Source organism: Bos javanicus, chromosome 11 (assembly GCF_032452875.1).
Source record: "Bos javanicus breed banteng chromosome 11, ARS-OSU_banteng_1.0, whole genome shotgun sequence".
Taxonomy (NCBI): domain Eukaryota; kingdom Metazoa; phylum Chordata; class Mammalia; order Artiodactyla; family Bovidae; genus Bos; species Bos javanicus.
Genome location: NC_083878.1, coordinates 7,620,643 through 7,647,967, shown reverse-complemented (window position 1 = coordinate 7,647,967; position 27,325 = coordinate 7,620,643). Strand labels below are relative to the sequence as shown.

Sequence of the window (27,325 nt, the reverse complement as noted above, 5' to 3'; positions counted from 1 at the left end):
CAACATGTGCCACCAAGCAGTCTCCTGGGAGTGAAAGCCACAGTCAGATGACTGCAGCTGTGCCAAGTGCAAGGCAGGATCCCGTGGTATACCGCCCAGGAATAAACAAGGGCACGTGACCCAGTCTCGGCATATAACAGAAGGTTCCTTGGAGGAAGTGCCTCTTAAACGGGAGAGCAGGAATACAAGACATGGAGGCAGAGAGCAGAAAGCATGAACAAAAATCAAGGAAGAAAGTGCTGTGTGCAGGGAGCTTAGAGGGAAAGTGCTGGGGAAGTGGTGAGAGAGAGACGGCAGGAGGGAGGTCACAAGTGTCCTTGTAGAGCACGGCTGTTCACCAGGAGAACACTTCGGCCCACGTTACATGAAACTTTCCCTACAAACAATACAAAAAATCATTGACAAACTTAAATTAAAACAGGTGTTTTATCCATCAGATCAGTCGCTCAGTCGTGTCCGACTCTTTGCGACCCCATGAATCACAGCACACCAGGCCTCCCTGTCCATCACCAACTCCCGGAGTTCACTGAGACTCACATCCATCGAGTCAGTGATGCCATCCAGCCATCTCATCCTCTGTAGTTTTAATCTATCAATAATCACACCATTGGCAAAAAGTTTGCGGTCTGGTTTTGGGGGGGGGGGCGTTGTTCAGAGAGAAAGAGAAACAAAGGCGGTAAAACACAAACTCCCTTCTCTTTATTTTATACATTTACATTTTCTTGATTTTTTTAAAAGAGTAAAATACTTAGAGATTAAGGCACCCCAAAAGGTCTAACAATACTTCATGGAAACTAGCCTGTCTTATGAGTAAAATGTAATGGTGAGAGCCCTTATCAAGCACCTGTAATAACAAAAGGGAGTTTAAAAGTTTCTAGGAAGAAAATAAAGGAATAGAGTTGAGAGCGCCCGTTGGCTACTGCGGTGGGAGGGCCCTGAAAGCAAGCAGGGGCCGGTCCCCGTCAGCGAACACCTTGGAAGAGTAGCTGGCCAACTTGGAACCCACACCTGCACGGTTTGGGATGTGAACCCACAAGGGAGGAGTGCTAGCTCGCAGGTGTGAAATGACTATCTCCTGGGGACAGACAAGATGGCTTGTGTCCCTGGCAGGGGAAGCCTGCCTCATTCACTCCAAAACAAACTCTCACACTTTGCTTATTCACCAACAGACTGAGAGTCACAATTTCTCCACTGGTCTTCACTGTTCAAAGTCAGCATTCACCAAGGATCTAAACCCCTCTCCCCATCTCTCAGTGACTAGGCCTCTTCTAGGGTTCAGTCTGAAGGAACGGGGCAGAAATGCCTATTGGCTCCCCTGAGTCTTCTCCGACTTATCATCTATTTGCTACGTGCTTTGAGAAGTGATCACTATCCAGCCTCCCTGGTTTTCTGTTTGTTTCCTGATGATAAAAAAAGGTAGACCAGCAGTCTCAGGAGTCACTTCCAACTTCCCTGGTTAGAGTTTCAACAAGTGAATAGTCAATATTTCCCTTTGATAATGAACTGCATAGACTGAACTTCCAACTCTTCACTAGAGAAGACCAGCCTTCTGAAACTGCACATTTTAGGCAGAAAACCATTGAAAAGATCAAACACAGCATTCCCATAGCTACTTTGTACATGGTGTAGTGGGGGATCTGGTCTTATTTATTTATTTTCAGTGATAAGATACATCTTTGGAAGACTTCCCTCTGGAGCTCCTCAACGCAGCAAGCGATGAGAGCAAATGCCCTTCATATTGTGTTGCAACAGCTGTTGCTTTGGGAACAAGTGAACACTTTGCTTTCCATAAGATGTGTCACTTCCCTTAACAACACTAGATCAATGCTCTATCATGGCCACATGCAGTCTTGGAGCAATGAATCTGAGTCCTAGACAAAGCACTTTATAAAAATCAGTCATGTTTTAAAATAACTACATTTAAAAATCACTTGAGTTTTATTTCTATAACCCCAAACTTGTTTGTAAAGAGCAATAAAGAGTAAAAAAGAAAAGAAAAAAACTCACATTGAGTCACCATACCAAAACTAAATACAGTAGAACTCACCAATTCTCTCCTAAATAACAAATAGATTTTGTTTTAAACTATATATTGCTTGTTAGAAAAATAAGGCATAATTTCCCTTACAGTGTTATCAAGAAGGCGACTATGGAAATGGAGGCAGCTCACTGCAGAGCTGAACTCTGAGTTGAGAAACCCAAATGCTCTCGGTTTCCTTGGCTTTGAAAAGGCAGCAATGAATTCTACTTACTTATGGTCTCAGGATCCAGGGAGGCAGTATTTGTAAAATAAAGTAGGTGGGTTTGTTCAATGACTGCACGTAATAGGAGCTTGTCACAGGAAATGGAACAAGTCATTTTGTTGTGATAGTAAAGATTTTTATATTTTTCTTCTTATATATTTGTCAGTAGATTAGTAGGTATTAATACGCAGAAACAAGACATATGGGTATCAGTGAACAACTTTGAAGCAATGATGATGGTGTCTTTGAGCAATTAACAGCTGCAATAATTGATAAACTCACTGGATCTAATTAATTCCTCATGTCAGCACTGAAATTTATCAAGCAAGACTTACATGTATCATTCATATGCTTTCATTTAAAGGTAAAAGAAAGAAAAGAGAGATTACACAAAATGTGATGTATGTGTTAAAGGGGATATAAGGGTTGTGAGCCTGAGAAGAAATAAATCTAGATTGCAAAACACGAGGTCAAGTTGTTGTGGACAGCCTGCTCAATTCAAAGGTCAGACCTCCATCCACACCTCACTCTACTTTCAGGCAGCACTTGGCCAAGCGTATCACTCTCTTCTCTTAGAAAGCTCCCTTTCTGGTTTGCAGAACACCACACTCTCCTGGTTTTCTTCCCTCTTCCCTTGCTGACCATCCCCAGTCTCCTCTGTGGGTCTCTCCTCTTCTTCCTGACTTCTGAACAACAGATCATCTTAGGGCTCTGACTTCGGACCAACCTCCTTTCTCTCTATCTCACTCTCCAAATGGTCTTATTTTTCTTCATGGTTTAAATACACCCCGAAGCAATGTCTCCCAAATGCACACTTTCTGCCCAAAGGGCGACTTTTAACTCCAAACTCTGGAACCCCAAAGCCTACATAATATCTCCACTAGGTGTCCTGAATTCAACATGTCCAAAAAGTACCCAAGCTTCCTCTTAGCAATCTATCTCACCCTTCCCCATCACTAAAAATAACAGCTTCATCCCTCCAGTTGCTAAGAAAGTGTCCTCATTCACTCTGCTCTTTCCCTCACACCTCACACCAGGCCATCAGTGAATCCGGTGAGCTGTGCCTTCGGAATGTAACTAGATAAAGTGAACATCTGCTTCCAGGAAGATGAAGCACACGTATCTTCCCCTATTGCTTCTTTTAGTCACCCTGAAAATCCCTGGTGATCATCTATTAAACAAACAGAAGAGGCAGAAAGACGGGAGAGAAGAAGAAGGCTGACAGGGAAACCTGGAGTCCAAGGAATGATGTGATGGTGAGTTCAGGTTTTCTTTTCGCTCATTCATCCAATACTTAGAGCACAGGGAGCCAGCAACTGGGAAACAGCAAGGGCCACAGCAGCAGACCAGCCCTCTGCTAGGGTCGTGGCAAAGAAGGAAGGGAGGCGAGGCTTTTATCACCACCAGGGAGTAACATTCACCGCATGTGGAAAAGCAAGCAACCCAGAAATGCCAACAATCACAGTCAAAAAACTTTCCAACAAAAATAGTTTGCTTTGATCCCTGGGTCGGGAAGATCCCCTGAAGAAGGAAATGGCAATCCACTCCAGTATTCTTGCCTGGGAAATCCCATGGACAGAGGAGCCTGGTGGGCTACAGTCCATGGGGTCACAAAAGAGTGGGACACGACTAAGCAACTAAACCACCACCACCACCAAAGAACCAGGTAAGGGACTGCCTATCAAAGCAAGAAACTTTTGGAAAATAACCACTTGACACAAGTCAAACACCACAGAGGACTTCTCTGATGGTTCAGTGGTTAAGAATCCTCCTGCCAATGCAGGGGACATGGGTTCAATCCCTGGTCCAGGAAGATTCCACATGGCGCCCGTTTACCACAACTACTGAGTCTGCACCCCAGAACCCACAAGCCACAAGTACTGACCCCATGTGCTGCAACTATTAAAGCCCACGCACCCTAAAGCCCGTGCTCAGCAACAAGAGAAGCCACCACAGTGAGAAGCCTGCACACCACAACTAGAAAATAGCAGTCCGCTTGAGGCAACTAGAGAAAGCCCAAGCGCAGCAATGAAGGGCCAGTGCAGTCAAAAATAAAATAATTTCTTTAAAAAAAAAACACAGAATAAAATGTTGGCCCCAACCCCACTCTGATCAGCAAAGACCCAGAGGGGAACCTAGTTTTTGACTCCCGAGAAGCTGTAGTAAGCTACCCTCTCCCCTCCACTCACATGCAAGGATGTAGAAGACAAAGCTGAATGTGGGGTCAAGACTTTGATTTCCGTGGAGTAAATGGGGCCACCATTCACAGTGAAAGTGGAGACCATGTTGGGACCCCTGCAACGTGGAAATTAGATATCCCTCCCCCTGGGGCGATACGAGAGGAGGCCAGTGGAGATTTAGGACTTTTCCCACCAACCACAGTAATGAGGCCTCCTTTGCAAACCTATCATGTAAGTGGAAATCATGGTTAAAGTTGTAATGATTCAGTCCTGCCCCTCCTGGTCAGGATGGCATCAACAGAAGCATAGTGGGAAGCCAGAACTTTCACTATGCCCCAGAAGTACCAAGGAGGGCTCCTCCTTATGTCAACACAGTCTAAATGGGGAACCTGAAATTCCATCCCACCCAATTTTATTGAGGCAGTGCCCACCCCTCCCCTGCAGGAGCAGTGTCAAAAAAGCCAAAAAAAAAAAAAAAAAAAAAACAGACGATCTCGCATTTACTAACATAATATGTCCAAATCCCTGGCTTCATTTTTTTTTTCATAATTCTTTTTTATTTTTTAAATTGTGAAAATACGATGACACATTTATAGGAGATTTGGAAAATACAGAACAAAGTTACATAGAGTTTCACTATATATTACAATTGTTTTAAGTAGATAAATTAAGATTTCTTAGTTGGAGTTTCAATATCAAACTCTCAGAAGTTAACTGAATGAATGTACAGAGAAGTAGAAGAATATAGTATACCTGAAGAGCATTATGAACCAATTTGACATAATTAAGATTTATACAATTTTCGTACAACAGTAGGATACAAATTCTATTCAAGTTTCCATAGACTTTAAACTAGGAGACACTGGAATATATCCAGAGACTTAAGACCAGGTGCAACAGACATTTAATTTCCAAACACATGGGACTTTTTAAAAGTATCTTTGATGTTAATCTCTCATTTAAATGCTTTCTTCTCTGCAATCACCCTCTGTGTTTTTCCAGTCTTCTAACTTTATTAGGTTTTCAATGGCGAAGTCAAAGATCTGGCTTCACTTTTAAATGAGGTCCTACCAAGAACCAGAAAAATCTCAACTTCAATGGAAAAGATCACTCAGTAGATGGCAATGAAGACAGAGATGTTAGAATTATCTAAGAAGGACTTTGAGCAACTCATGATAAAAATGCCTCAAAGAGTAAACATGTACATGCTTGACCCAAATTGAAGAGAAAACAAAAGTTACTGGCAAATAAATGAAAGAGATAAAAAAGAACCAAAAGGAAAATTTAGAAATGAAAAACATCGTAGCCCCAAATAAAAATGCAGTGGACGATCTAGACAGTCAAATGGCGCAGAGAAGAGATATACTCTAAAAAAAACTCCAGATAATTCTAACGGAATAAAATTTTTAAAAATCCAAGTAACCCTTAGAAAGGCAAGGTAAAGAAAAGAGAAATGAAAAACAGAGAGAACAAACAGAAAATGAAAATGAAAATGACAGGCTTAAGATCAGTAAGAACGTTAAGTAAAAATAGTATGAAAAACAGTAGAAATGTTAGTCGCTCAGTCATTCTAACTCTTGCAGCCCCATGGACTAGCCTGCCAGGCTCCTCTGTTCATAGAATTCCCCAGGCAAGGATACTGGAGTGGGTTGCCATTCCCTTCTCTAGTGGAACTTCCCGATCCAGGGATCAAACCCGGGTCTCCTAAGTTGCAGGCAGATTCTTTACCATCTGAGCCACCAAGGAAGCCCCATACACTGTAAGTGTGGACTTTGCCTTAATGTGTATGTACATAGCAACAGAGTATTAGACTATGCGGGGCAAAAACTGATAGAACTTAAAAGAGAAGAGGATAAGAAAGATACACTGTTAAATTGGGAGACTTAAACACCTCTCTATCAGAATGGACAGATCCATCTGGCAGAAAATCAGAAAGGACACAGCCAGGCTCAACAAGGTCATCAATCAACTGGATACACAGTTGAAACCCTGGAACAACATGGGTTGGAACTGCATGGGTCCACTGATATGTGGAATTTTTCAATAAATATGCAGTTGTCCCTCCTAATCCATCAGGTCCACATCCATGGATTCAATCCATATGGGTTTACTGTTAAATTCTACCAAATATTTAAAGAAGAAATTATACCAGTTCTCTCTCTACAATATCCCAGAGGGAAAGAAGCAGATGTCATACTTTCTAACTCAGTCTATGAGGCCAGTGTTATCCTAATATCAAAACCAGACATTTATAGGGAAAGAAAACTACACTCAGAATCTCTCATGAACATAGATGCAGAAATCATCAACAAAATATTAGCTAACTGAATCCAACAACGCGTAATTATACATGATGATCAGGTAGACTTTATCCCAGGTATTCAAGGCACCTTCAACATACAGAAATTAGTTAATATAACCCATCACATCACCTCATCAACAAGGCTAAAAAAGAAGAATCACATGATTGTATCAGTAGATGTAGAAAAAATATTTGACAAAATCCAACACCAGTTCATGATAAAAACTCTCAGTAAGCTAGGAATGAGGGGGAAATTCCTCAAGTTGATAATGTATATTTAGGAAACCCTATAAGCACACCCAGACAGCTAATATCATTCTTAATGGTGAGAAACTGGAAAGTTTTCCACTAACTTTGGAAATAAGACAAGGATGTCTCCTCTCACCACTCATTTCAACTGCCCTGGAAATCCTAATTATGCTATTAGATAAGAAAAGGAAACAAAAGGTAAACATATGGAGAAGGAAGAAATAAAGCTGTCTTTGTAGATGATATGATTGTCTATGAAGAAAATCTGAAAGAATCCATAAAAAAAAAAATTGCTGGAGTGATTATAACAAGGTTGCAGGATACAAGGTAAATATACAAAAAAAATTTTTTTCATTCCAGCAATACACAAGTGGAACTTGAAATTAAAAACTTATAATTTAAATTAGAGCCCTCCAAAATAAATATTTAGGTTTAAATCTAACAAAATATATATCAGATTTATACGAACAAAACTATAAATCTGATGAACAAAAGAAAAGAATTAAATAAATGGAGAGATGTTCCATGTCTAGAGGAGTAAGATAACATTATCAGGCTGTCAGTTCTTTTTAACTTGATCTAGACATTCAGGCACCCCACTCCAGTACTCTTGCCTGGAAAATCCCATGGACGGAGGGGCCTGGTAGGCTGCAGTCCATGACGTCGCTAATTGAGGGATTTCACTTTCACTTTTCATTTCATGCATTGGAGAAGGAAATGGCAACCCACTCCAGTGTTCTTGCCTGGAGAATCCCAGGGACGGGGGAGCCTGGTGGGCTGCCACCTATGGGGTCGCAGAGAGTCGGACATGACTGAAGCGACTTACCAGCAGCAGCAGACATTCAGTACAACTCCAATGAAAATTCCAGCAGGTTATTTTGTACATACAGACAATTGATTCTAAAATTTATATGGAGAAGCAAAAGACCTAGAATAATAAAACACTGAAGAAGAAAATCACCGTGGGAGGACTGACACTACCCGGCTTCAAGATTTACCATGAAGCTAGAGTAATTAACATAGTGTGGTACTGGCAAAGGAGTAGACATACACAGATCAATGACACAGAAGAGAGAGCCTAGGAGTAGACCCCCAGAAGTATAATCAACTGACATCTGACAAAGGAGCAAAGATAATAAAATGGAGCAGAGAAATGCTGCTCAAACAAGTGGACATCTACGTGCAGGAAACAAGGAATCTAGAATCAGACTTTACACTCTTCACAAAAATTAACTAAAAATGGATCACAGACTCAGACCTAAAAGTAAAGTGTAAAACTATAAAATCTTTAAAAGCTATTACAGGGAAAACCTTGGGTATGGTGATGACTTTTTAGATGTCCTTGGGTATAGTGGTGACTTTTTAGATACAACACCAAAGAAACAATCTATGAAAGAAATAATTGATAAATTGGATTGCATTAAAATTAAAAGCATCTGCTCTGTAAAAGACAATGCCAAAAGAATGAAAAGACAAGCTACAGCTTGGAATAAAATATTTGCACAAGACAACAGATAAAAACACTGATCTAAAGTACATAATGGACTGTTAAAACTCAACAATAAGAAAACAAACACCTTAAAAAAAATGGTCCAAAGACCTTGATAGACACCTCACATAACAGAGCTCATATCTCCTCCACCTCCGCACCCCCAGACCCCTAGTCTCCAGGTCCTTTCCCTATCTTATGTTTCTCTGGACACCTGTCCTCTTCCAATGTACTATAAAATTGGTTCCCTTTATGTCACTTTTTCTGCCTCCCCTCACTAGAATGGCAACCCCATGAGCAGGGATTTCCAACTCTTTTGTTCACTGTTGTTTCCCAGAACTTAGAACACTGAATACACACAGTGTTTGTTGAGTCCATTTTCATCAACATTGTCACATAAATAGTAGCCAATCTTGGCCAGTACATGTGGTAATATTAACTCTCATGTACTAGGATGATGGGGATCATGACATTAATAATGAGCTTTATTTATGAAGTCCTTATTCGTGACCAGAAACTGTACCAAATGCTTGATGTGGTCATACACACACACGCATGCACTCAGAGAGCAGAGAGCATTCCACTAAGGAGAAGCTAGGATGAAGTGACATGCCTTGGGGATGACTTCTTTAGGGTGTTGTAAGTTAGTATAGCATATCAAGAATGACTGACATTTACTGAATACCAAAGACATGGCAACCACTATGCTAAGCATTTGTACTATTCTCTCTTTCTATTTTAACCACTGTATGAGGTTGATATTAAGCTTATCTTCCTTTCACAGACAAGTGAGGTGAATCTGGGGGAGACCAGAGATAGGAAGTCACATCTCCAGACAGTGAACGCAGACATGCTGACGGAAAGCCCAGCTTGTAACGCCCACAGAACCTGTACCAAGAGCCAGTCCCTGTGCTGAGCACTCTGAACAGCATTTACCTAGTTCCCAAAAGAGGGGTCAGGAAACTGTGACAGTTTAGCTGGTGGCAGCCCCATTCAACTCAGAGCTGTCAACTCAAAACAGACATCACCTTTTCTGTGCAGACTCCCTCTCACCGCAGTTAATGCTGAGGTCCCCTCCACACACACTCTTTCTCCTTTTATTTCTCTCCAAGTATGTGACTGGTTTATTTTTTGCCTCCCACTGCAGTGAAAGCCCCATGAGGGCAAGAATTTAGGGCTGGCTCTAGAGCACCCAGAACAGTGCCCAACATACAGCAAACACTCAACAATTTTTTTTTTTTCATCAAATCTACTTTATACTGTTTTCTCAAAAAAGCCTGAAGCCTGAAGCCTGAGGCAGAAGCGATGCTAGTTAAAGATAAAATCGAGGCCAAGATGGTCTTCTTGCTCCTTTCTGGTTTAAATATCCAATGTAAAAGAAGACAGAGGAAACTAAGCATTATTTGGGGTCCAGACTTGGAATTGGACACAGAGTTTGGATAATACAGGTATAATTCTGAAGAGGAGCTTGGGCCCTGGGTCAGAAGTCTTGGGGATGAATGTCTAGAGTGTCCCAGAAGTTCTCACTGAGGGAGTTCTGTGCCCATCTAGATACCCCAGGACATTTGGCAATGGTTGGAGATGTTTTTGATGGTCACACCAAGAGGTACCTCTGACATCTAGTGGGTACAGACCAGAGATGCTGCTAAATGTCCTACAACACACAGGACCGTCCTTCGAGCACAGTCATCTGGCCCCAGTGTCCACATGCCAAGGCTGAGAAACCCTGGTCGACGGTGCCAGGAGGTGTCCTTTCATTAGAGGGGGTTTCTACTTGCGTGTGTAGCTGACAGCGTCACAGATATTACCAACACCCTCTGTCCAGGTTGCATGCAGACTGTCCTCTGGGAAGGGAAGCCAAGGTACACTGATGTAAATGACCAAACAGTCTTGTTTATAGGGGCTTCCCACATGGCGCAGTGGTGAAGAACACACCTGCCAATGCGGGAGATGTGGATTCTATCCCTGGGTTTGATCCCTGGGGTGGGAAGATCCCCTGGAGGAGGGCATGGCAACCCACTCCAGTATGCTTGCCTGGAGAATCCCATGGACAGAGGAGCCTGGCAGGCTACAGTCCATGGGGTCGCAGAGAGTCAGACACAACTGAGCAACTGAGCACAGAAGGTATTTCCAAATAACTAGGTACTTGACATTTGTGACCAGAAAAGAAAAAAAGAAAGATTGAATTGTATTTTCTATTAAACTTTGCAGAGCATGCTTTATTTTTCCCTATACAACTAACACAGAGCAGAAGTATTTAAAACTATCTTGTAAATTTATGACAATGTCCAGAATCATCGTATACAAACAAAAGAAATGGCAAATAAGATACGCTATACTAGCATACTAGAATTGCAAGTAGAATGCAGGGGTGTGGGCGGAGACATTCCAATGAGATTAATTTCCTAGGACATGTTGATCTGTCTCCTCAATTGTTTAAGCATTTATATTAACCCTAGACTCAAATCTTAATTCAGTGTTCACTGCTTCAAGCTGTCCAGTACAAGGGCATGCATTTTTATGGTTTAGTTTGCCCTGCAGAGTAAAGCGTGGGGCTGTTTTGTGGGGACCTGCAGCTTTCTAAAAGGCTGTGCTCTTTGAGTTGCTCTCCCAAGGCCCAGGGTTGGCTAAAGGCAAAGGTCTCCACTTCCTCGCTGCCCGGCTCCCCGGACACCTGGTGTGAGGTTTCACGTTCTGTCCTGCTGCTGCCCTGCCCCTTGAGGAGGATCACTGCCTTCTGACCTCTCTCGGGAGAAGAGGAGGAGAAGCCTGGGGTAGGGCTTGGCTCCCAGGAGGATCCAATGTCAGAATGTGCAGGAAAATGACGGAGAAAAAGCACTGCCAGGGAGAGAGAGATGGGCCCTGAGCTCAGCCCCAGGGGATGGCCCGTGCACAGAAGGGGGACACAGAGCATAAGGGCTGGGGTCTCAGGCCAAGCCAGCAGTACCTGCGGATCTAGATTTCAACGGAGCTGGCTTCATGGGCCTCCCCTTGGTGGCGAGGGAGCTACCAGGGCTCAGCAGAACCTCTGCACCATCGGGGTATTGCCAACCCCTCTTGCCTCTTATCCTCATCCACTCCACGCCTGCACTGAGGTCAGCCTCGTCCTTCCCAAGACTGGTGCCTGTGCAGACCCCTCTGACAGCACACCAGCCAGCCATTGCCTCGACTCTCCCTGCTTCTCTCTCTTTCTCCTTCGTGGACCATCTTTGCTTCTTTCCTTCTCCTAAGTATAACTGATATTTTACCACCTTCTTTACTATGACCTCTCTTAAAGACCATATTGTATCAAAAACCATCTCTGCAATTCTTGGTATCTGTCATGCTAATTAAAGTCTTCTAAATCAGTTGGCAGTCCTGCACATCAAGCTACTTGCTGAATTATTTCAAACTGGTATTCCACTATCAACCCAAACTTAATGTGTCTAAATCCAAACTAAATCCCCAGTCTTCACTTCAAAACAGGCCCTTTCCTCCTGATTCTCATATTTCTGTCTTCCTACCATATTTTCTTAGTTGAAATATTTCACGGTACAATACTGGTTGGCAAGCAATTTGGCACCTTGGTAAAATAATAAAAATGCAATTTTATTCCTATCTTTTGATTCACATATATGTAAATATAATCCAAAGAACTAACACAAATTATGACAAATGTTACACACACAAAATTATTTTTAATGTGGAGGTGGCAACTAACATTTAAAATCTGAGAAACTATTAGGCACAAACATGGAGAAATATTAGCTAACTTAAAAATTAAAAAGTGAGATATATGTTTGTGTTTATAATGATCAAAACAATGTACAATATGCATGTAAAAAGGGATGGAAAGAAATACACTAAAATAATATTTATTGTCTGGAGGAAAGTGACCGTTTTACCTTGACTGTATGTTATTTAGTAATTATATCTACTACTGTGGGCAAGAATCCCTTAGAAGAAATGGAGTAGCCATCATAGTCAACTAAAGAGTCCTAAATGCAGTACTTGGAGGCAATCTCAAAAATGACTGAATGATCTCTGTTCGTTTCCAAGGCAAACCATTCAATATCAGAGTAATCCAAGTCTATTCCCCAAGCAGTAACGCTGAAGAAGCTGAAGTTGAATGGTTCTATGAAGACCTACAAGACTTTCTAGAACTGACACCCAAAAAAGATGTCCTTTTCATTATACGGGACTGGAATGCAAAAGTAGGAAGTCAGGAAATACCTGGAGTAACAAGCAAATTTGGACTTGGAGTACAAAATGAAGTAGGACAAAGGCTAACAGAGTTTTGCCAAGAGAACGCACTGGTCATAGCAAACACCCTCTTCCAACAACACAAGAGAAGACTCTATACATGGACATCACCAGATGGTCAACACCGAAATCAGACTGATTATATTCTTTGCAGCCAAAGATGGAGAAGTTCTATACAATCAGCAAAATCAAGACTGGGAGCTGACTGTGGCTCAGATAATGAACTCCTTGTTGCCAAATTCAGACTGAAATTGAATAAAGTGGGCAAAACCACTAGACCACTTGATTTAGGTCATGACCTAAATCAAATCCCTTATGATTATACAGTGGAAGTGAGAAACAGATTCAATGGATTAGATCTGATAGACAGAGTGCCTGAAGAACTATGGACAGAAGTTTGTGACACTGTACAGGAGGCAGTGATCAAGACCATCCCCAAGGGGAAAAAAAAGGCAAAAAGGCAAAATGGTTGTCTGAGGAGGCCTTACAAATAGCTATGAAAGGAAGAAAAGCAAAAGGCGAAGGAGAAAAGGAAAGATATACCCATTTGAATGCAGAGTTCCAAAGAAGAGAAAGGAGAGATAAGAAAGCCTTCCTCATGATCAATGCAAAGAAATAGAGGAAAACAATAGAATGGGAAAGACTAGAGATCTGTTCAAGAAAATTAGAGATACCAAGGGAACATTTCATGCAAAGATGGGCTCAATAAAGGACAGAAATGGTGTGGACCTAACAGAAGCAGAAGATATTAAGAAGAGGTGGCAAGAACACACAGAAGAACTGCACAAAAAAAGATCTTTGTAACCCAGATAATCATGATAGTGTGATCACTCAACTAGAGCCAGACATCCTGGAATGCAAAGTCAAATGGGCCTTAGGAAGCATCTTTATGAACAAAGCTAGTGGATGTGATGGAATTCCAGCTAAGCTATGTCAAATCCTAAAAGATGATGCTGTGAAAGTGCTACACTCAATATGCCAGCAAATTTGGAAAATTCAGCAGTGGCCACAGAACTGGAAAAGGTCAGTTTTCATCCCAAAAATCCCAAAGAAAGGCAATGCCAAAAAATGCTCAAACTACCACACAATTGCACTCATCTCACACGCTAGCAAAGTAATTCTCAAAATTCTCCAAGCTAGGCTTCAACAGTACGTGAACCATGAACTTCCAGATGTTCAAACAGGATTTAGAAAAGGCACAGGAGCCAGAGATCAATTGCCAACATCTGCTGAATCACTGAAAAAGCAAGAGAGTTCCAGAAAAACATCTATTTCTGCTTTATTGACTATGCCAAAGCCTTTGACTGTATGGATCACAACAAACTATGGAAAATTCTTCAAGAAATAGGAATACCAGACCACCTGACCTGCCTCCTGAGAAATCTGTATGCAGATCAAGAAGCAACAGATAGAACCAGACATGGAACAATAGACTGGTTCCAAATTGGGAAAGGAGTACATCAAGGCTGTATATTGTCACTCTGCTTATTTAACTTATATGCAGGGTACATCATGAGAAATGCTGGACTGGATGAAGCACAGGCTGGAATCAAGACTGCTGGGAGAAATGTCAATAACCTCAGATATGCAGATGACACCACCCTTATGGCAGAAAGTGAAGAGGAACTGAAGAGCCTCTTAGTAAAAGTGAAAGAGGAGGTTGAAAAAGTTGGCTTAAAACTTAACATTCAGAAAACTAACATCATGGCATCTGGTCCCATCACTTCATGCAAATAGATGAGGAAACAGTGGAAACAGTGACAGATTTTATTTTCTTGGACTCCAAAATCACTGCGGATGGTGACTGCAGCCATGAAATTAAAAGACACTTGCTCCTTGGAAGAAAAGTTATGACCAACCTAAACAGCATATTCAAAAGCAGAGACATCACTTTGCCAACAAAGGTCTGTCTAGTCAAAGCTATGGTTTTCCCAGTAGTCATGTATGGATGTGAGAGTTGGACTATAAAGAAAGCTGAGCACAGAAGAATTGATGCTTTTGAACTGTGGTGTTGGAGAAGACTCTTGAGAGTCTCTTGAACTGCAAGGAGATCCAACCAGTCCATCCTAAAGGCAATTAGCCCTGAATATTCTTTGAAGGACAGATGCTGAAACTGCAACTCCAATACTTTAGCCACCTGATGGGAAGAACTGACTCACTGGAAAAGACCCTGATGCTGGGAAAGATTGAATGTGGGAGGAGAAGGGGATGACAGAGGATGAGATGGTTGGATGGCATCACCAACTCAATGGGCATGAGTTTGAGTAAACTCTGGGAGTTGGTGATGGACAGGGAGGCCTGGTGTGTTGCAGTCCATGACGTCACAGAGTCAAACATGACTGAGGGACTGAACTGAACTGATGTTATATAAACTGAATTACATCTTATTCAGAGAGCAGTTTCTTTATCAGCCTAGATGCCCCTAGATTTCCTCTGTTTGGCTCCGAAATTTACATGTTAACTCTTTAATTTACATGTTAACTCTTTAATTTACATGTCATCTCTTTAATATTCTTTATGCCCATCAGTCCCTCTGGCCTTTGTTGCCCCGGCCCTTGTCCTGCCCTGATAACGTCCAGGGAGGACCAAGATGCTGGTCCTTGAGGAGGATCCTGTAGGTTGGTCCATCAACCCTCGGAACTCTTCTCCCCGCTCCCGCTCTCCTCTTCCTCTCCTCCCCTGCCACAGAGCCTGGGAAGGAAGCAACTCCAAGCCTCAGCCCAGCAAGGCCATGTGACATGGTTGTGACAAGGGAAGCATTGGCAGAAATCTACTGGAGAATTCCAGGGACATGCCTGTTCTCCTGAAGATGGGAGAGGATGACAGGGGCTGTCCACCTGCCAAGGATGTGGAAGAAAAGGCTTTGAAAGGCCAGGGTCCCTGACAGTGTCATGACAGCAGCTGCTACTGAACTTCTTACTGTGGGACAAAAGTAACCCTCATTCTCCAGTTGCTATTTGTTTTTGGCTACTTCCAGCTTCATGAGCTGCTGACTAACACCTTGCCTAGTTGCCTTCCTGCTTCTAGTCTTATATCATTCACATCCCCCTACCTTTTTTTATAAGACAAGAATGAGCAGACCAGAAAAGAATAGTAAATAAATATTGGCAATATAGGTGAAAGAGAGCTGACACATGAAAACAATGTTGTAGACCTAAAAAAATTACCAGAAGTATGAAAAAACCATTTTAAGACTAAACGAGGTCCACTGAGTAAAGGTTTAAAAACTCCTACACACATCAGTGGCTATTCAAGGCCTCAGTGTCAGCACCACAGTCCAGTCCAGTTAGTGCAGACTCTCAAGAAATACTAATTGTACAAAAATATTCAGTCAAGAGTGGAAACAACGGTGAGTCAGACATAAAACGCATTACAGTTGTGGAGCCTAGAGTTCAATCGGGAAGGGGTATATGAACAAAATAATTCTGCAGTAAATATTTAAAATCTGTGCTAAAAATTATCAAATGAAAGCATGGGTTTTATAAAGGAGCGCCTGGTCTAGCCTCCGTGTTAGAGGGGGCAAGGGCAGCAAAGAAGTCTTCGTAGGAACTGAAGTCTGAACTGGCTCGGTGGGTGATCCTGCTTCATCAAGGAAACGGGGAGGAGGGCGTGGGAGGAGCGAGGGCACCTGGGGAGAAGGGTGGACACCCTTGGGCCTGCAGTGAGATCACAAGTGCTACTTCTGAGCAGCTCAAAGAAGGCCGTGCGGCCGGCCTGCGGCCACATGTTTGTTCCAACTTACCAGGAAAAAACAGAAATTATGTTCAATATACTCTACTTCATAAGGAAGCCTTTTCCCCTTGGAAGTAATAAAGTTAAAATAGTTTATCGCTGAAAATACAAACTGCAAGTTGGCATTGTCATGTCATACAAACGCTGAAGGATCTTCTAAGTATCTGGCACTATGCTAAGGGCTGGTGATACAAATATGAGTAGGTCACAGTCTGTGCCTTCGGGGAACTGCAATAAACAATGAAGAAACCGAATATTTATGAACAGTTGTAGTTAGGTACAAGGAGCACCTTGGTGGGTGTGGTTAAAGGCCAAGGGGACGCCATAGAGAAATGACTGACTCACTCAAGGGTTGGGTTACCTTGAAAATTAATCTACGTTCAGTACATCATCACCCGATGTTAGCAAATTAATGGACTATGACTAAATTTAAGCATGAAACAAACCAGAAAATCTGAATTCTGACAGATATCGAGAGGTAATGAAATTGTTTAATGGACTTCGAAGTACACAGTCCTACTTCAGAAAACAATCCTGAGAATTAGATCAAGCCCTCTAAGCTTGGGCAACCATCCAAATAACAAGATTTGAACATAACTGGATTTTAGAATATGCGTTTGAGATTAAAACAAAAATAAAGGAAACAGTGAATTAGACCAGACTGTACATACAAGTCAGGATCAAACAGAAAGGTAAAAAAAGCCAACGTAAGTTTACTTTGTTCTTTTATTGAGATCCAACTAAAAGACTGTACTTTAAAAGATTTAATAGTAAGAACTAAAATCAGCCTTTTCATCCACTGTAGTTGATAAGATCATCAATAAACAAAACCCAGAGGCTTGGACCTTAGGTTAGTTCTGCCAGTGATCAACTGTGTGAAGATAGAAATCACACGGTTTCTCTGAGTCTCAGCCCCCTTATCGTTAAATAAAATAATTTCATCAGTAATGTCCAGTAATTCTAAAAGAGTCTTTCCAGAAAACTATCCACCAATGTATCATTTTCACTGATTTCAGTATTAGCTAACTGTAGCTAGCTAATGGCAATTTTGCCAATAATTTGCCTGGCCACAATACATCAGATTTCACAAACAATGCTTTGAATTTTCCCAGGATAAGTTGACAAATGTACTGTTGTTGTTTAGTTTCTAAGTCATGTCCCACTCTTGGCAATCCCATGGACTGTAGCCCACCAGGCTCCTCTGTCCATGGGGTTTCCCAGGGAAGAATACAGGAGTGCCATTTCCTTCTCCAGGGGATCTTCTCAACCCAGGTATCAAACCTGTGACTCCTGCATTGGCAGGTGGATTCTTTACCATCTGACCATCAGGAAATCCCACCAAATGTATAATGCCTGATGATTATGAAGCTATGAAGTTGACAAGTAGTTCTGGAGTCTAGTGAAATCTCCTGGCTTTATCAACTAGGAAACACACACTTTCAACCAGATTGAATCTTTTTGATGAAGTCTGTATCTTTCTCTTGGATAAAAGAAACAATAAAATAATCACCCAGATATAATGTCAGGTATCACTGTACCAGCAGTAGGAAGATAAACGGAACTTGCATATACTATTTGTGTTGTAGGACATACCTCTTCTCACCTCAGTCATTTTTCCTTAGTGTTTTTGCTTAAAGTGAAGTAAGGAGTTGCAATATGTATGCCAAAGAGGAGTGTGACAACTTAAAAAAATGAAACACAGTTTTGTCACTTGATCCAAAAAGTGACATAGTAATTATATGTAACGCAGCATAATTCTAAACATAATTGCAGTGCAATCTCGCTGACATGCACTCACTACCCTTCCCCATCATTATTATGCATGGATAGCGTTACCTTGTTTTGCAAGTTCTCCACCATCTCCTTAGGGCTTCCCAGGTGGTGCTAATGGTAAAGAATCCACTTGTCAATGCAGAAGACTAAGAGACCTGGGTTCGATCCCTGGGTTGGGAAGATCCCCTGGAGGAGGAAATGGCAACCCACTGCAGTATTCTTGCCTGGGAAATCCCATGGACAGAGGAGCCTGGCGGGCTACCGTCCATGGGCTCGCATAGAGTCCGACACAACTGAAGCGACTTAGCACACACGCACTACCTCTTCGAGGTGCAAATTTTTCAAATATGCAGATTCACTTTTAAGTATATGGAGCCCACCGCACCTATCTTATCACAGGACCCCAACACACGAGTATCAGCAACAGCAATATGCAAATATTTATGCAAATAGCTAATGTCCTAGAAAGAATGACAAGCAAGGGATAGCATTTCCGTAACTCTCTGTAATGTAACTTTTTATAGCATAAAGCAGTGTATCTGCCTTTTTCCCATGCCACGCCCTCTGTCGTCAGTGAGAAGGTCCACATCGTAAATGATATAAGAGAAGGTTTGGCAAGTGTGACTGAGATGACTGTTTTTTAAAACAATTATGAAAAGATGGGGGAACTGTACTTATCTATTTTGGGTTGCAGCCAAGCAGATTTTTACGGGAAAGAGCATCTGCACCACACTCATTATCAAGACCAGCAGCCACAGTCCCTCTAAGCACAGGCAAGTCTGCTGGTCAAGCACAGCAGCAGGTGTGAAAAGGTGAACCCTTTTCCTACCCGATCCACACCTGCTCCATAACACATCATGTTAATAGTGTGATATAAGCAGATGCTATACCCTCTGACAAACTCAAAACAAAATTAAAATGTATGGAAATTCATATTTTACATAAAGATGAAAAAATGGATGACGGATGTAAAAGTTTATTGAGTTCTGTGATTGTTAATTTTATGTGTCAGCTTAGTTAGACGATGGTGCCCAGCTGCTTGATCAAACAGTAGCCTAAAAACAGCTATAAAGGCATTTTGAAGTGTCAGTGTTTACAATCAGCAGACTATCAGTAAGGTAGATGATCCCACGGTATGAGGGGGTGGGCCTCATGCAATCAGCAGAAGGACTTAAAGAACAAAAAAAGGGTTTCCTGAAGAAGAAAGCACCCTCCTCTGGACTGCACCATAGAAATTCTACCCAAGTCTCCAGCACTCAGAGTCAAGACCTCAACATCAGCTGTTATTTGAATCTCCAGCTGCAGCCTTGCCCCACAGATTTCAAACTTAACAGCCTTTCAAACAACAGCATGAGCCAATTCCTTAAAATCTCTCCCTCAATCAATCAATCAATTAACCTCAGTCTCTCTCTCTGTACACACACACACACACACACACACAATTCCTATTGATTCTCTGGAGAATCCTGACTAATACACATTTATCCAGAATTTTAAATGTTAAGTATTCTCTTTGAAAAACAGATTTTTGGGGGGCCCTGTTAATGACACCACTAAATTCTGTACCAACCCTTAGTTTTAAGCTTAGGATAAGCACTCTCTTATGAAAAACATCATGAAACCAGCTGAGAATAAAGTTGACATACTGAGCTTATGTACTTTTAAAAATTAGATTTATGTGCTAAATATTGTGTACTTTCTATAGAAACTAAGTTTATATACTTTCTATAGAAAAAGTAGTATGAAAACATGAAAGAAGCTGGGCAATCATGATTCCCAGTGAACAGCATAGGACTCTCCTTCTTCTGCGGAATATCACACAGTTTCATCATTTGGTAGAAAGACAGTAACATAACAGCAGCACTAGTGGTCAAGAACCAGCCTGCCAGTGCAGGAGACATAAGAGACGTGGGTTCAATCCCTGGGTCAGGAAGATCCCCTGGAGCAGGGCATGGCAACCCACTCCAATGTTCTTGCCTGGAGAATCCCCATGGACAGAGGAGCCTGGCGGGCCACAGTCTATAGGGTCACAAAGTCGGACATGACTGAAATGACTTAGCATGCAATCATATTCTTATGTATGACAATGGCAAAAATGTTTTAAAATCAGGGTGTATATTACAGTGGTTTCCATTGTAGGACTAGTTTTATATCAGTTAAACTCTTATGGAGCAGTTCTTCCTGACGCATATGTCTCAACTGTGTCCGACTCTTTGCGACCCCATGGATTGTACCCTGCAGGCAAGAATACTGAAGTGGATTGCCATGCCCTTCTCCAGGGGTTCTCCCCAACCCAGGGACTGAACCTGGGTCTCCTGCATTGCAGGCAGATTCTTTACCATTTGAGCTACCCAGGAAGCCCATCCTCCTGATGAATACCATTATTTTCATATGAGAAAACAAACACACTTGTAAAAAATTATCATGATAAGCAACAAGCAAATGGGCTTTGATTTTGGACCACAGTTGCATTTTATTAAGATTATAAATGGTATTTTAAAAATGACATCTTGGGAATTCCCTGGCAGTCCAGTGGAGAATACTTCACCTTTCAATGCAGGGGGTGCAGGTTCAATCCCTGGTCGGGGAACTAAGATCACACACGCCCCATGGCCAAACAAACATACAACAGAAGCACTAATGCAACAAATTCAATAAAGCTTGTAAAACAAACAAAAAAAGTCCACATCAAAGATAAATAAATAAATAAAAATGACATCTTATTTATTATTTTATACATGACTGATATTAAAAAAACACACATTGAAATTATAAATTATCTTTTGATTGCCCACAAAGCTGCTGTGGGGGGAGTGTTTCAGAAAGACCACCCTTCTGGAGGCGCCCTGAGGACTGAGTACTTACTGACTGCAGAGTCGTAGGAGGTGGAGTTGTGCTCGCCTCTCAGGAAGGGGTATGGTGACAGGTAAGCGTGGGTGCAGTTCTTCCACAGGGGCTGATTGGCTGGGAAGGAAGGCAAGACAGAGCTATTTGTTATTGAGAGGCTGCCTGAAGACTTGTTCCCAGTAGAAGAGAAATACACGCTGTGGGGGGTACACAAGCAAAATAAAACTACAGATCAACAAACTCAGAGAATTATTGAATAGGGAGGAACCTCCTTAGAAGTCTCATATGGAATAAATAGCACAGGAGACCTGGAAAGTGGATTCATCTAAAACATCTAACTCATGACCTAATCCAGTGGAGAGAATGCCCTTAACACCACCTACAGTTGAAATCATCGGATTTCATTCATTTTCACAACAGTATTCTCTAGTTCCTAACATAATGACCGGCACACACACACACACACACACACACAAAGTTGTTGTTTAAAAATCTAATAAATTTAGATCTAACTATGATTGGTTCTAACTAATGCAAAATTTCTTCTATATTCTACTTTCAGGGAAAAGATGTAGATGATAGACCATACAAGTTAATGATTAAAGTTTATTTTTAGCATTTGAAGAAACCACAAGAAAGAACTTTAATGTTGTTTGAAATCTTGATGATTTCATCATATACCCTTTAAGGAGTAAAATATTTTTTCCTTCTCTAAGTCTTGGCAAACTCTTCCTCTTGCAAAGTCTGACTTACTTCACTTTACCAAAGCCTAGATCATTTTCATCGGCAGATCACATGCTTATTCTCCTCCCCCAAATGACAATCAGAAACTCTATGAAATATTTCTCTCAAAATGCCATTTCATCCATCATACCTTTGTTCCTTTAACATATGCCAATTTACTATCGGCCTGTCTTCTGTGATCTCAAATTTTTATGATATACTCCATAATCTTGACTTGTTTAAGTGCCATACTTTGATTTATCACAGGAGTAATTTTGATAAGACTAATAATTTCAACCCACAGTAAGTCAGAAGGTAATAAACAGTTCTTTCATTGTTGGATGAAATAAGATAAAGGCTAGCTATTTTCAGTGAATTGATTTTCAAAGATTAACAACAATATAGCAAATACAGTTGAAAGAATGCAACTGTATTTCTAAGGAGCTATTCTATTTCAAAAAAGAACTTAAAAGTTTCTGTGAGAGAATGGAAACATCAAAAGCAAAGCATTTCTTGATATTGTCCACAAACTTGGTTTAAGCCTTAATAGAGCAAGCTTTCATCTGTCACTGCTCATAATTGTTTCGTTATAAAAAAAGATATTTTTTAAAAAATTTTGAAGTTGTTACTATAAAATAATACATCTCTAATTCTGAATTTTAAAATTTGTGATTTCAAGGATTTATAGCCCCCAAAATAAAAACATTTATTTGCAACATAGCAATAATAGACACTCCAAAAACATACTATAGATAATATTTGTTTTGTTAAGGATGATGTATTTTAAATGTGAGCAAGGAAACAGTGGATTGTCCAATTCTGCCACAAATACTGACTCCAATTTTATGTTAGAAAATAAAATAGTTATTTCTATAGCCAATTCTGTTTACTGAAAAGGAATCAGGAACCTTTCAAAGATACCCCATTGAGATTCCACAGCTAAGAATCCAATCCTGTTTTGTAAGTTATGTGCACCAAAATAAGAAACTGTTCTTTTTTATTGACAAGCCAGGGGTTGGGGTGGGGGGAAAACAAAGCTGAATTGTACTTACTGTACCAGAACTGCCAGATATTGGAATCATTCTCTTCCACAATCCCATTAAACCAACATCTCCAGAAGAATCCTTCATGGTGGAAAGTGACGTTTTCTATCTGCACAGAACACAAATAAAGTAACTGGTATCAACACAATCTGAATAATTACATCTGGGAAATTTTTTAAGCAACGTATTGTTTCCCAAATAATGATGATCATTAGCTTTCTACATATCTCTTCTGAGAAGAAACAGACATTCCACTGCTATTTTTGGATTCTCAGAAGATACATAAGGCTATCCTCATTACCACCAAGTAGGACAATATTTTGAAGATGAAACGCACATTTTGTTCACCCGAACACTTTGCCACTTCAGTCGCGAGAAGCCAGTAATCTGATCCAAAAGCCACCAGAAAGAGTAAAACCCCCAGAGCACCAAAGAGAGCCCCAAAGAAGATGGCAATATTTAGTCTCATTTTCAGTTCACTGGTTTCTGTTGAAATAAAATAAGAAAATAAATGAGAGCGGACACCCAGATCCTCAGTTTAAAAAAAAAGACTTCTGAGCAGGCAGGATCTTCTTGAGAAGCGGCTCTTAGTTGGTGTTTCAGTGGAGTCCCACTCACACGGGTGGTGGATTCGTGTTGCTTTTGAGTTCCCCTGGAGGGCCTCCAGTCCGGCAGCTGAGAATGGCAGGCTATTTTAGGACACTGACTGAGGAGTTGCCTCTCTCCCCAGGGGATCAAAAAATAGCTGACCTTCCCCTGACGGTGGAGGGGGTAGTATCAGGAACTGGCCAGAATCATCCTTATTGCTGTGGGGTAATCCAGAGAAGTGGGAAGATGACAGAATGGTGTGAGGTCACTGCCACACTGGCCCAAAGTCTTAAGTGTCTGAACAGGCTCCTCTTGATCCAGAATGACCATGACAACCCTGAAGACACTGAAGACCCTCTACAAGGGTAGATGAATCACAGGTGTAAAGAACCACAAAGACCTCTCTTGGATATAACTGGAAAAAAGGCATGAGTAGTTCAATCAGTGGAGAAGGCAATGGCAACCCACTCCAGTACTCTTGCCTGAAAAATCCCATGGACGGAGGGGCCTGGTAGGCTGCAGTCCATGGGGTCGAGAACAGTTGGACACGACTGAGCGACTTCACTTTCACTTTTCACTTTCATGCATTGGAGAAGGAAATGGCAACCCACTCCAGTGTTCTTGCCTGGAGAATCCCAGGGACAGGAGAGCCTGGTGGGCTGCCGTCTATGGGGTCGCACAGAGTCGGACACAACTAAAGTGACTTAGCAGCAGCAGCAGCAGCAGCAGTTCAATCAGTAAAGAATCCACCTGCAGTGCAGGAGACTGACAGCAGCACAGGACCTAGGTTCCATCCCTGGCTCTGGAAGATCTGGAGAAGGAAATGGCAACCCACTCCAGTATTCTTGCCTGGAGAATCCCATGGACAGAGGAGCCTGGTGAGGTCCTCTGAAGAGTGAAATTAGTTTCTTTTTGGATATTCTTGGAATATAAAATAGTGGGTCAACTGATCTAACATAACACCAAGTACAGTTCAGGTTCATAACCTAGAAATTCATAAGTATATTTAAAAGATCAAGAATATGGTAACATAAACCCTTAAAGTAGAACAAAATACTTTTACACAGCACATGCTATGACATAAATTGCAGTTCCCAGATGCTGTACAAGGTATTCCAAATCATCATCCCCAAAGTAGACTCATGAAAAAAGTCTCAAACGTATATTACTTTCTAGATTAAAATGAGAAAATACAGCCCACATGTTCTTTTCTTTCATTTAAAATTTTCAACCTCCTTAAAATAGGGAGTCTTACCTGACACCCATACAAGTCACCAAATAGCAATTTATCTACACATTCTTCATGTCTAGCATCTCTAGCTCATTTCTTTGTTTTCACTCCATGTCTAAATATGCCAGAGAGAATTTTTTAAGTATTTGTGCAATATTGAAAACTTTCACTGTCTCTAATGATTACTGTCTTTTGTATTCAGTGGTAACATGGGTCTCTGCATCTTCTGAAGAGGCATCTGACCTCTATCAGCTTCCTTCACCACTTCTGTTTGACATGGGATGGATCCTTAGAAACGAAATTGTGTGAGTGTGTGTCTGCGTGTGTGTGTGTTCGTGTGCTCGTTCAGTCACTCAGTTGTGTCTGACTCTTTGCGATTCCACGGACTATAGCCCACCAGGCTCCTTTGTCCATGGAATTCTCCAGGCAGGAATATTGGAACAGGTAGCCATTTCCTCCTCTAGTCATCTTCCTGGCCCAGGGATCAAACCTGCATCTCCTGTGTCTCCTACATTGGCAGGTGGGTTCTTTACCACTGAGCCACCTTGGAAGGCCCAGATAGGCAGAATAATGGGTTCCCAAAGATGTCCACACTCTAATCCTAAACATAACCACATAGTCTATTAATACGTTACTTTACATAGCAATGACCTAGATTATACAGGTTGGCCCAATCTACACACATGAACCCTTAAAAGAAAAATAGAGAATCCTTCCTGACAGTGGTCAGAGAAAGAAATGTGACTCCAGAAACAGTCAGAGACTTGCCAGTTTAAAAACAGAGAGAGGCTACAAGCCAAGGAATGTGGGCAGCTTGTAGAGCATGGAAGAGGTAAAAACAAAAAACAAACCAAAAAAAAAAAAAGCCAGATTCTCCCCAAGAGCCTTCAGGAAGGAATGCTGCCTACCAACACCTTGACTTTGGGGATTTCTGACCTCTGCAACTGCAGAAAAGGAAATCTGTATTGTTTTAAGCCACTAACTTTGTATTGCTAGGTTTTTATGGCAGCAGTAGGAAACTATTAAAGATGCTGTTCTATAGTTAATGCAATATAAGATCAAATTAAGGGGTTTTTCTTGGGGGATGGGTGGGAAGAATGCATCTTCAAGAAGTGCTTACTGAGAGCTTGCGACTGTCCAGGCATTTTATTAGATACACAGGCCCTGACCATGAGGAGTTCATGAGCTAGTAGGGAAAAAATGATTCATTGGAATGAGGTACATAGAGGCTGTAGTAATAAGCTTCTGGTCACCCCAAACCCTCTCCCAAGATAACAGTAGTTGTGGTCATGCAGTTTTATTGTAGGTGACAATGTTGTTATTTGGAAAGGAAGAGGAATCTTTACAGGAAAATTTTACTTTATATCGTAATGGCTTATGATAAAAAACCTATGCATTAATACCAAATCTTTAGCATATGCATTCACAAACACACAAATATATACAAACAACTAGATTGGCACCCCACTCCAATACTCTTGCCTGAAAAATCCCACGGACGGAGGAGCCTGGTGGGCTGCAGTCCATGGGGTCGCACAGAGTCAGACACGACTGAAGCGACTTAGCAGCAGCAGCAGCAACAGATTTTTCAAATAAGTAGAAAAGAGTGTAGGATTTTGTTATTGCTACAATTCACCTCAATTTTGATCTCTGTCACACACGACATATCACCTTTCTGGAAGAGGTTCATCAACTAATATTTTTTTTTCACCATTTTTGGTTTATCCAAAAGTGAATAAGCATCATTATAAAAATGTATATATATATATATATATATATATATATATATATATATATACACACACACACAGACACACACACACGTTTGTGTGTGTACATGTATATCAAAGCAGCTTCTAATTAACCAATCTAATTGTTTTCAACCATTCATTCATGGGCAACTATTTGAGAAAAATACTAGTTCTGATTTCATAAAACTCCTTTAGCTCAGTTATCGTTACCCTCAGTGTTTATCATGGTGCTTGACATACATGGAGCACTAAAGTAAAATAAAAATCTTGTATTATGACTCTTGGCTGTGATGTAAGTACACAGCCTGAGCTATTTAACTGGTGATCCATCAGGAAGAAATAGCGCTCCTCTTGCCTGTTCTTTGTGAAACCTGTAGAGAAGGATTTTAGCAGGGTCTGTGCTTCCTCTGCAGATAATCACAAACCATCTTTTAAAAAATCCACCATCGATTCTTCTTTAGAAATAAAATATAATTTACCATCCAGGGGTCAAAAAGTTTCCATTTTAGAAAATTAGACCATTTGCCTTTCATTTGAAACGCCTAATTTACCATCATTCCTAAAATATTCCCAACGATCATTCCGTTATCTCTTCCTTGAGGTCTCTCAGCAGCTTAAAACGTTGTTTAAGCGCCCACGTAACTGTTAAACAGCTGCTGTGTTCCCGTGATGTCTTCACAAATTCAGACACTGGATCTTCTCCCTTTGCATCTCTTTTCTAGTGAAAGACCGGGAGATGCGGGGAGACAGACAGACCTTAGCACTGACCTCAGCTCACAGCAGTCCTATAGTGGGACAGCACCATCACCACTGTGTGTGCAGTGCCTTAGGTGAACACTGAACCTATTTCACGTTGACACGGTGATCACAGTGAACCTGCAAAGGCACAAGCAGGGCGTCTCAGGTTCAATCCCTTGGGAGACCTTGACTGT

At 41.3% G+C, this 27,325-nt stretch overlaps 1 protein-coding gene across 6 annotated transcripts in view; it reads right to left on the bottom strand.

Annotated features, from left to right (window-relative positions):
• The window catches only part of TMEM182 (transmembrane protein 182), a 66,078-nt gene that overhangs the window by 26,207 nt on the left and 12,546 nt on the right, over positions 1-27,325 (bottom strand). For 3 of the 6 annotated variants that reach the window (XM_061431798.1, XM_061431800.1, XM_061431802.1), the window contains exons 2-3: positions 22,833-22,932; positions 21,076-21,174 (exon numbers count right to left, since the gene is read on the bottom strand). In XM_061431798.1, coding sequence (XP_061287782.1) covers positions 21,076-21,174; positions 22,833-22,932 — 199 coding nt within the window. Of the gene's footprint in view, positions 1-21,075; positions 21,175-22,832; positions 22,933-23,160; positions 23,504-27,325 lie in introns of those variants that run through there. The other 3 variants (XM_061431799.1, XM_061431803.1, XM_061431801.1) reach the window with 3 other exon arrangements.